Below are 10,628 nucleotides of genomic sequence, written 5' to 3'. Positions count from 1 at the left end.
CACCCAATCAGGATCACGCCGTTCAAGCTTGCTTCAACCTCAGAATATCGCCGCAGACCACCATCACTCACTCAAGAAACGACACGCCCTTGTCGCCAATTGAAAGCTACCGCCTTGCACCATGGCCGCCCTCCGATCCCAGAGTGCGGCTCGTATGCTGCGAAGCGCTGCTGCGCCCAGAGTCGCCCTCTCCGTCGCACCCCGACGATTCCAGAGCAACGTCACCCAGGCCAGCGGCACCATCACTGGCCCTGTTACCAGCGAGCCCGACTACAATATCGAAGCTGACAAGGCCACCTCGTACGATTCCTCGAAACTCGATTGAAAACTAGAAAGATGGAATAACAGTGCTGACTTAATGCCAGCACCTATACACCTGTCCCTCGATCCGTCCAGAATGGCAGTGAAGAGATCCTTCCCGCTGCGGTGATCTCAGGCGCTCCCATGGAACTCCAGGCCCGAACAGTTCGGTTCGTCTGCCCACATACATGACTCGAATGTCGTCGAAAGCCTCAATAACTAACAGTCACTCCAGCATCTACCAGGAAGCCAAGCCAGCGACTCAGTCCGGCGACTGGCGCGGTCGACGCTGGCGAATGGATTGGGATATTCTACCCAAGGGACATCGATGGGAGAACCCTTTGATCGGTTGGCAATCTTCGGGTGATTTTATGCAAGGCACCCACATCAACTTCTCGAGCAAGGAGGATGCTATTCACTTTGCTGAGAAGCAGGGCTACGAGTACTTTGTTCAGGAGCCAAACTCTCGCAAGTTTGCACCTAAGGCTTATGCCAACAACTTCCTGTACTCTGCCAGAAAGCTTAAGCATATCAGGACGAAATAGATGGCTTGGACAGCCCGGCTCCTTGTAAATATGTTTCCAAAGACTCGTTCAAGTTCAGCGACTTTCAGCTATAAGAAACCCTTTCGACAATGTCACACGTGAACTGGCAATATGATAAATGAATGATTAACCTTGCCTCTGGGATATTGTCAAGGTCTACAGCCTATTTATGACAGCCTTTTCGGAACGCCCGACAGCCAGCCTGTGTCATATTCATAATCCTTACCATAAGGATGTCAATCTTATCCCAAACGCCAAGCGCTACTTAGACAAACGGCGCCACACAATCAGAACTACTACTGTTTGAACATGCCTCCAGGTCGGGTATCAATGTCACGTTGTAATCATGGGGTCATGGCCGTTTCCGGTGTGAGGTCTAGGACTGTCGGGTTCTTCTCCGTTCAAGCCAATATCCAGTCGGTCAGGTAAGTTTTTACGCTTATCCCGGGCAGTATTTTCGGCCCAGACACGCATTCTGACGAGCTGGCGAATAGCTGCTTCACGTCTTCGGGATTGTCTTTCAAGAATGGCCCGATTTACGCTGTCTGCAACTTCCCGTCGTAACTCTGGTTCTAGCAGCGCTGCTAACTGCGGCTCGCGCGCATCAGATGGAATCAAGAGCAGTGCCATGGTCCTCTCCAAGTCTTCCAGAAACTTGGGGTTCGTGGGTGCTTTTGGGCCCAGTTCCTCAGTAGCGAAAGTGAGGGCTGGTTGAATATCTCCAGTCGCATTACAAGCGCGAATGAGTTCAATGAGTTGAAGCCTTAGCAAGGTGAAATGTAATGCCTTATCTCCATCTAGAATCTTCATGTCGAGTTAGCGACGATACATTCCAAAGTCTGCGAAATGAACATGTGAAAAGAAAGACAATCATAAAAAGTGGTTGTTCCTCATCAAAGGCCCGAAGGCTCTATGAGTGGTGCATGTAAAACTCGTGTTCTAATCATATAAAAATGGGGTCAAGGAAGTGGAAGTGCATACCTGTGGGTCGAACTCATTGAGTGTGGTTATCGCCGTCTTAATATCACCACTGTGGATGCAGTTCTGAATTTCCTGCCTCGCTACAATGTACTGCGTGTCCTGATGAGGTTCAAGATTGGCTTCCTTGGAAAAATTTGCTGCCGCATTCGGATACCCTTCCATAGTAAGATAGTCCAGTATTAAAGCGTTGATATCACTTTGAAGACGTTAGCAACTGCTGACATGAAAGTGCGTACAACGAAATGGATTGAATGGTGGGTTCAGAAAAAGAAGATTGATATCGTGTTTCCGCATTATATGCTAGGAGAGATTCCCATTGATAGTGCGTTCATCACTTGACCAAGGTAGGCGAGATGGCTGGAGGGGGGAGGGTCGTACCTTTTGGGTGACTTGACATCGCGAACACGCCGGTCAAAGGCATGCTTGACGGGAGTAGCTGTAGAAGCAGATGACGTCTGATTCTCGAGTCAGCACCCAGCTATACAAAGCTTGGGCTGAAGCTCGGCTTGTCGACAACAAAGCTCACCATTTTGTCTAATTATCCCAGGACGAATATCGCTGCGAGTCGAAGCTTGAACGGAGAAGGGTTAATCGACGGCACGGTATAGAAGCAACAGCCGGAAGTAGGCGATTCAGCGCATCGAGAATCAGGCCACAATCCAGGCTCGTGATCTCTATGCTACTCGTAAGGAAACCTTCTGTGTTTTCCGAACGATGTAAAGAAGAAAGAAGAAAAGAAAAAAGAGAAGAGGTTGACGGAAGATGGAAGAGAAGAAAATATGATTGGGGCTGGAGGAAAAGTAGCGCCGTGTTCGTGGGTCCAAAGCCCGTAGCCTCATTCTTGGGCTTGAGAACCAATCATATCAGCGAAAAGCTCCACTGAGCTCTGTCTTGTCTGCCTCAGGTCTCCATCGATGACGGCCCCGCCAAATCAAGGTAAGGCCCCTGAAAATGAGCTCCGTTGTATGCCGCGGCTATCCCATTGCTCTCGATTAATCGATCTGGGCTGTGCAATAGCATCTATGATATGACCCTAATCACAATTTTAGGTGTCAGTTCGATATTTCAGGTATATTCCTTCGGGTATAATACAGCTCCTGAGCTCTAATCCAAGCTTCAACGATGGTCACGGTACCCTAACTCATGAGATGAGTGTCATGAGCCAAGCCACAGATTACATGCAACAGAGGTCACCATGATCGAGCTAGAGGCGTGATACCTACAGCAGAACAGAGCTAGACTTAATTCTAGTAGCTTATCTCTTTTGATCGTGCGGAGAATACAATGCGCCTCCGGCCATCGCCGTCTTTCGATATACAGATACGGTAGGAGGAGAACCCTGACGAGGTCAGATCGATCTTTAAAACTTGGGCAGGGCCAGGGCTGAGCTGGTTTATCTTCTTACACTTCTACTTTCTAACTCAACCGCCAAAGTGTATCTATATATCTACTATCACTCTCGCCTTTTCCTCTAGCCTATAGCTACAACTGCTAGCAATAACTCATCTCCTCACTGAAGCTCTCACTGCTGTCCCGCTTCTTCTTGGCCCTCTGTGGATCACACACGCGACAGGACCGTGCTCACTGCTCCACCAACGACGGACAAGCCTAACCCTCGAGTCGAAACTTTGAAGGCACCATATTCGGACAGCTCGTGGACATTGCAGGGCTAGTTTTCGGAGAGGAAAGTTTGAGTTCTCCAGCTACCAAATATTCTCGCCTTTCGTTCATCCAATCCTCGTCCTCTTCGCTCCAAATCTCAGGTGACGGTGACCTCATCGAGAACTAGCCCACCGCAATGTCCGCCTCTGCAATCCCTGAAGTCAATGGCGGGCTCGAGAGTCATGTCACGGTTCAGAAGCGAGCTTACTATTCACCTCCTTGGGCCGATGTCAGCATTATCGGCGTCGCGGGCAGCTCAGGTTCAGGCAAATCGACCTTGTCCCAGGCTATTGTCAAGAAGTTGAACCTACCCTGGGTCGTTATTTTGTCAATGGCATGAATCCCTGAAACCATGCTTCGAACACAAGCTCATATATAACAGGACTCTTTTTATAAGACCTTGACACCTGGGCAGTCTAAATTGGCCTTCGCCAACGAATATGACTTTGACTCGCCTGACGTATGCTTCATGTGATATAGTATGAACTGCCAGAATAACAACTGATGTTATTCTCATAGGCCATCGATTTCGATGTTCTGGTCGATAAGCTACGGGACCTCAAGGCCGGGTATGTGTAGTTGACGATGGCCTTGGGATTTACACCTCACTGACGTCTCACCATACTCATAGAAAGCGGGCCGAAATTCCTGTTTATTCATTCGCCAAACATTCTCGATTGGACCATACAACATCCATCTACTCGCCTCATGTACTCGTATTAGAGGGTATTTTTGCGCTTTATGACCCTCGAGTGCTTGAGTTGCTTGACATGGGTGTATGTTGAAACCGATGCCCCATTGAAGCGTATGGTTGGACCTAACAATGAACTTAGATCTATTGTGAGGCAGATGCAGATACTTGCCTGTCAAGGAGAAGTAAGTCTTAACGTTGCGAAGACCTATGTGAGGATTTCTGACCATGTTGGTGTAGTTGTCCGTGATGTCCGAGAGCGTGGGCGAGATATCGAGGGTATCATTAAGCAGTGGTTTGGATTTGTCAAGCCAAACTTTGAGAAGGTAAGGCCCCCGTTCCAGAAACAGGAAATCTCTTACGAAGGCTAATTGAAAACTTCAAGTTCGTCGAACCCCAACGGAAGGTTGCTGATTTGATCGTACCGCGAGGAATCGAGAACAGAGTTGCCCTTGGTAAGTAATCACAAAGCCTTGAAACCCAGACTAAAACGCTCATGTTCGTAGAAATGATGGTTCAGTTTGTCGAGAAGAAGCTGTTCGAGAAATCAAGACATCACCGAGAAGCACTGTCCCTTCTGGAAGCAGCAAGTAAGGATTCGCCGCTTTCTGAACGGGTCGTGGTCTTGGATGATACACGACAGCTCAAATTCATGAACACCATCCTTCAGGATATTGACACAGACCCTGAGGATTTCATCTTCTACTTTGACAGGCTTGCAAGTCTGATTATTGAACAGTAAGAGAACTGAGCAGCTGTGAGTATGAAAGACTGTTTATTCGCTAACACTTCGTAGGGCCCTAAACAATGCCCATTTCGAGGCTAAAAATATTGTAACACCCCAAGGATACGAATACAAGGGTCTTGTATCAACGGGTGAGGTCTGCGCCGTTATCGTACTCCGAGGAGGATCGGCATTTGAGCCGGCGCTTCGAAAGACTATTCCCGATTGCCGGACGGGCCGTCTTCTTATCCAATCCGACTATTCCACGGGAGAGCCGGAACTTCATTACTTGCGACTACCTGACGATATTGCAGACCAAGAAAGCGTCCTACTTCTAGACACCCAGATGGCTACTGGAGGTGCAGCGTTGATGGCGGTGCAAGTCCTGGTCGATCACGGTGTGAAACAGGACCGTATTGTCCTAGCAACATACTCGGCCGGCAAGGTTGGGCTTCACAGGTTGACATCCGTTTTCCCAGAGATTACAGTCGTGGTTTGCAACATGCTCGACTACCAACAAGAACGATGGGTCGAGAAGAGGTATTTCCGCTGCTGATGGACCAGTTTTATATATAGTATACGTCTGTCATGATATATAAAGGCGGAAGCTTGGAAACAACGCAGTCATAGTGGTAGCCAAATCAAGATTGACGATAAGGATTATCGGAATGTCCGGTAATTATATCCGTAAAGGAAGCAAATACGAAGAGCGCTGCGTTCGGTTGCTGCGTCAGCTCTTCACAATCTTGAGATCCACCACAATTGGCATCTCATCAGCATCTGTAACGTAACTGATCCACGGCGAGGATCCACGAAACGGGACGTCCGAAACCAACAGGATACGTACGTACTTGGAAAAAAGAGGAGCCACTGTGTGATATTTGACGCAAACTAGCTAAAGTCATGGCATGGCGGCCGACGTATTCGAGGGGTCGATATGGCTTCGAATGAATACTACGCGGGTTTGTCTACGTATGGCCTATGATTCAATGACGATGGAAAATGAGATATTGATGTTTGAAGTGCGATATGATATGCTGTACGGCAGTGGAGTCGCCGATCTTCGGTTGTCATGGATCGCCAAGAAATTGGTGGTGATGGAGGGGAGAGAGAGCTCTGGTAATGAATGACGTAGGTGTACCGTGCTGTAGGTAGCGCCTCTGGAAGTCTCAGCTGCAACCACATGTCCTATCTTGCAGCGCAGTTCATCCCTGATTGAGCTCCGTAAACGGGAAGATCCTTTTTTAGAAGCATGCATTACACAATATAACCGAAACTAGAAGACTCTTTTTTCTCTGCTTCATTCTTGTTCTCGTCTTGCATCATCCATTGAGTGTTCTCTCACTAACATTCTGTGCTTCTGCTCGTGTCATGATCTAGAAAGCACTAAACGTTTTCTTTGACCTCGTTGGCTTATCATTGATTGACGTCGAACATCCCTCCAATTCCGCAAAATAATGCCCGTCTCTTCCATGATGGCCGCGCGACTGGCTCGCGCCGGTCAAAACAGAGCCATTACCAGCCCTCGATGCTTCAAACCGCCTATCACTCCTCACCCACTATCCTCGTCGCAATCGCGAAGCTTCGTCAAGCTCACAGGCGCTTCGCCATCAATCACAAAGGGCTCTCCAGCAACGAGCCGAACCACCCGCCAACTACCCTCTCAGTTCTTCGTGCGCGCTCTATCCGGAAAGCCACTTCCCCAAGGAAAGTCTAAAGTCGTTAATTTTTGCTACCGCCTAGCGGCTTGGGTTGGTATTTCAATATCAGTTGTCGGCGTCGGTATTGTTGGCTTCTTCATCTACGATGCCAGCACATATTGCGAGCACCCCACTCAGAGCGATATCGATGTCTCAAAGATTGCCCTTCAGCCTCGCTGTGGTGGAGAAAAGAACCTGCCGATCGCCGAGGTATTCATTGATGATGACGACTCGGAGGGGAAGCGTCGCCTTAAAGACAAGCCACGACTGGTGATTCTTGGTGGCGGATGGGGAGGTGTTGCGCTCCTCAAAGAGCTGAACCCAGACGATTACCATGTTACTGTTATTTCGCCAACCAATTACTTCCTGTTCACCCCTATGCTTCCCTCAGCTACAGTAGGTACGCTCGAGTTGCGATCTCTTGTTGAGCCCATTCGACGAATTCTGAGCCGGGTTAACGGTCACTTCATTCGCGCCAAGGCTGATGATATCGACTTTTCGCACAAGATGGTGGAAGTTTCGCAAGTTGATGCAAACGGCAAAGATATCAAATTCTATGTGCCATACGACAAGCTTGTCGTTGCTGTCGGTTCGACAACCAACCCTCACGGTGTCAAGGGTCTTGAAAATGCCCACTTCCTCAAGGATATCAACGACGCACGCATGATTCGAAACCAGGTCATACAAAACTTCGAGTTGGCCAACTTACCTACATGCCCGGATGAGGAGCGAAAGCGTCTACTTTCCTTTTGTGTCAGTGGTGGTGGCCCTACCGGTGTCGAGTTCGCTGCTGAGCTTTTTGACCTTCTCAACGAGGATTTGACGAGGCACTTTCCCCGACTTCTACGTAATGAGATCTCAGTTCATCTTATCCAAAGCCGTGGACATATTCTGAACACATACGATGAGACTGTTTCACGATATGCTGAGGAACGCTTTGCTCGCGACCAAGTTGACGTCCTCACCAACTCTCGTGTCAAGGAGGTTCTTCCGGACAAGATCATCTTCACACAGAAACAAGAGGATGGCACAATGATCACCAAGGAGTTGCCTATCGGCTTCTGCCTTTGGTCGACCGGTGTTTCACAAACCCAGTTCTGTCAAACACTGGCTGCTAAGCTGGGCAAATCTCAGACAAACAGACATGCTCTGGAGACTGACACCCACCTTCGTCTTAATGGCTCACCGCTGGGTGATGTATACGCCATCGGAGATTGTTCTACAGTCCAGAACAACGTTGCCGACCATATCGTCACTTTCCTGCGATCCTTGGCCTGGAAGCGTGGCAAGGACCCCGAGACGCTCCAGCTCAGTTTCGCTGACTGGCGAGGTGTTGCTGAGGACGTCAAGAGACGATTCCCTCAGTCTATCAACCATCTCAAGCGCGTGGACAAGCTATTCAAGGAATTCGATAAGGACAAATCCGGCACACTCGATTTTGATGAGTTGACACAATTGCTAAAACAAGTTGACAACAAGCTCACATCCTTGCCTGCTACTGCCCAGCGCGCTCATCAGCAAGGACAATATCTTGCTCGCAAGTTCAACAAGATGTCACGCATGCATGAGGGCCTGAACGCCAACGACATTCGCGAGGGTGATGTTGATGCTGCTGTTTACAAGGCCTTTGAGTACAAGCACCTTGGCAGTCTCGCTTATGTTGGTAACTCTGCCATCTTTGATCTTGGTGAGGGTCGAAGCTTGGCTGGTGGTCTCTGGGCTGTTTACGCTTGGCGCTCTGTCTACTTTGCCCAGAGCGTGAGTCTGCGAACACGACTATTGATGGCTATGGACTGGACCAAGCGAGGTCTTTTTGGACGAGGTTTGTACCCCTTCCCGTTTTCACAAACATCTCTGACAATAAACAGATTTAATGAGTTTCTAAATCTATTCTTATGAATGCTTAATATTTGTCATTTCTTTAGACCTTGAGGCGTTGGAGCTTAGTATAGAGGCATAGCAGGACTTGCGAAAAGCACGTTTGTAGACGCGGAGTTGCAGAGGAATCGCAAGTCTAATTTTCTTGATGGAGTTATGCTCTATGAGTTACGCTTCTGGGGCCTCTTATCGCAGTAAAAGTCAAAGTATTATTTTCTCCCTAACACCCAGACGCCCATCTATCTTCTATTATATCATGAAGTCCTTGTATGTCCACTTCTCCGTAAACTTGCGCTTGGCCTGTTTGTGGAAAGCAATATGTCTTCTGCTCTCCACCTTGCCACGCACCAACATGCTTCGGTATCTGTCCCGGAGCATGTTGCCCTCGGGCTTGAGACGTCGCAGCGAACTCTCGAGCTCATCTGGAAGGACAAGCTCAAGATCTCGTTCGGGAAGCTTGTACTTGCCGAGCTGCTTGCGGCGCAACTTCTCGGCACGAAGCTCGTCAATAGGATCGGTTTCGTCGTCTTTTTGCAAGGCAAGTGCTTTATTGCGATCTCTCTCCTCGATCTCCTCGGCGATCTCCTGGATGCGCTGGGCTTGGCGACGGTGGGCCTTGAGGGCAGCCTTGTGCTTAGCGAGGCGCTCCTCTTCCTTGCGGCGCTTGATGCGATTGCGCTGAGCTTGGGTCTTTCTCTGTGGGCGCTTGGCGGATGGCTTATCATCTTCAGCACCACTCTGGAATCCTTCCCATTCGGAATCCTCCTCCCACTCTGAAAGGTTGGCACGAGCCTCTGCGGCCTCTGCCTCAGCCGCTGATCGGGCCGCGGCCTCCTGCTTAATGCGCTCCTGTTCCTCTTTCTCCAGACGTTTGCGCTCAGCTTCAAGAGCCTTCTCGCTCTCCTCTTCCAGACGTTGTGTGTACTCATTGAAATCAGGGTTGTAGCTATATCCTCCCGTGGGCTTGAGGACAGCAGGCACTTGCTTGCCACTCTCCAACAAGGAAAGGGGCTCCTTCTTCATCGACTTTGGAGCCTTGGGCTTGACCTCCTCTTCCAAGAAGTTTTCAGGATCCTTCGCCTGTGGCTCTACAGGCATATCCCAGACATCGTAGGTGGCATCTTGTACTTGGACAGTATTCTGATGTTCTCCATCGGCCACTCGCTTTAGTCGCGCGAGCTCCTTGTGTGACACCCAACCAGTCCTTTGGCGTTTCACAGGGAGGATTCCGTTTGTTGTCTTGTCGCCCGGTCGCTTGCGCATAGAAACGGCGGGCACGGGAGAACGGGCATTGATGATCTCGTCAGCCTTGAGGCCCTTCTTGATGTGCTTGTTGAACTTTTTGGGAAGACCGGCATCGCCCTTAGTATCAAGAGTGAACAAGTCTTCAGAAGATTTCTCCTTGATGACACCACTATAGAGATATTAGCAGAGCGAGAAGGGAGTGCTTTGAGTTTAGCTCACCCAGCGATAATCTCCTTGTTCAATTCTTCAAGACCCTTCTGCACCTCAGTAACATCAACATTTTTCCTCCACGCCTTCTTTCCTTTTCGCGAAGGCTGGTTGAATTGTTTGGGGGCATCGCCCCCGGTGGCGTTCTTGGATTGTAACACTGGCATATTTGCGAGACCTCTATGGAAAAGGATATCGCGTTGTCGATAATGAAGAACGAAAATGCTGCTTGTCGATAGAAGTGGTGGGGGACCGATTTCTTACTTTTTTAGTGGAGCCGGGAATCTCGACCCGCTACCTCCATATAAAATACGGAAGCGAAGCAATTAAGATTGCGCCTAACTTGATGGGGACTCCGTAATGGACGGCGAGAGATATGTTCTTATCGGCACGTGCACCTACCTCGGATTCGTTCAGGGTGGCCTCCATGTCATATGCTCCTGCCAAATTGAGGATCTAGACGCTCCTTTCTCCAGATTCCAGCTGGTTATTAGCCTTTTATCCCTACGATACAAATTGCCACTCTGAGGTCGCATCATTCTGTTAATCTTCCTTTTCTTGCGTCGCCAAGAAAGAGAATCTATTCCTTGAAGAAACCGAGATCGTATCCTTTCCAAGGGCCTCATATCCATTAGCTTGACAGCTGTCAAATCCACCGTCCCTTACAAGCCTCCGAACGAGACAACAGGACCGCA

At 49.2% G+C, this 10,628-nt stretch overlaps 5 protein-coding genes across 5 annotated transcripts; 3 read left to right on the top strand and 2 right to left on the bottom strand.

The window, feature by feature from the left end:
- Positions 1-121: 121 nt before the first annotated feature.
- On the top strand, positions 122-845 carry FSUBG_269 (NADH-ubiquinone oxidoreductase subunit; the record flags this gene model as incomplete). The annotated part of the gene is made up of 3 exons (XM_036680489.1): positions 122-300; positions 366-470; positions 527-845. 3 exons carry the CDS (start codon positions 122-124, stop codon positions 843-845), a joined length of 603 nt encoding a protein of 200 aa, XP_036544407.1.
- Positions 846-1,178: 333 nt separating this feature from the next.
- On the bottom strand, positions 1,179-1,655 carry FSUBG_268 (uncharacterized protein; the record flags this gene model as incomplete). The annotated part of the gene is made up of 1 exon (XM_036680478.1): positions 1,179-1,655. One exon carries the CDS (start codon positions 1,653-1,655, stop codon positions 1,179-1,181), a length of 477 nt encoding a protein of 158 aa, XP_036544406.1.
- Positions 1,656-3,624: 1,969 nt separating this feature from the next.
- Positions 3,625-5,459, top strand: FSUBG_267 (uridine kinase; the record flags this gene model as incomplete). The annotated part of the gene is made up of 9 exons (XM_036680467.1): positions 3,625-3,804; positions 3,871-3,948; positions 4,008-4,057; positions 4,120-4,264; positions 4,322-4,364; positions 4,420-4,505; positions 4,565-4,634; positions 4,686-4,917; positions 4,976-5,459. The coding sequence occupies 9 exons, from the start codon at positions 3,625-3,627 to the stop codon at positions 5,457-5,459; spliced, it is 1,368 nt and encodes a 455-aa protein (XP_036544405.1).
- A 919-nt stretch (positions 5,460-6,378) lies between these two features.
- Positions 6,379-8,488, top strand: FSUBG_266 (NADH dehydrogenase; the record flags this gene model as incomplete). The annotated part of the gene is made up of 2 exons (XM_036680456.1): positions 6,379-8,425; positions 8,472-8,488. The coding sequence occupies 2 exons, from the start codon at positions 6,379-6,381 to the stop codon at positions 8,486-8,488; spliced, it is 2,064 nt and encodes a 687-aa protein (XP_036544404.1).
- Positions 8,489-8,730: 242 nt separating this feature from the next.
- FSUBG_265 (myosin heavy chain) lies at positions 8,731-10,100 on the bottom strand (the record flags this gene model as incomplete). Its single annotated transcript, XM_036680445.1, has 2 exons — positions 8,731-9,895; positions 9,946-10,100. 2 exons carry the CDS (start codon positions 10,098-10,100, stop codon positions 8,731-8,733), a joined length of 1,320 nt encoding a protein of 439 aa, XP_036544403.1.
- Between the last annotated feature and the right edge of the window lie 528 nt (positions 10,101-10,628).

Source organism: Fusarium subglutinans, assembly GCF_013396075.1.
Source record: "Fusarium subglutinans strain NRRL 66333 chromosome Unknown NRRL66333_c0000001, whole genome shotgun sequence".
In the NCBI taxonomy this organism is placed as follows: domain Eukaryota; kingdom Fungi; phylum Ascomycota; class Sordariomycetes; order Hypocreales; family Nectriaceae; genus Fusarium; species Fusarium subglutinans.
This window is presented reverse-complemented; position numbering and strand designations above follow the sequence as displayed.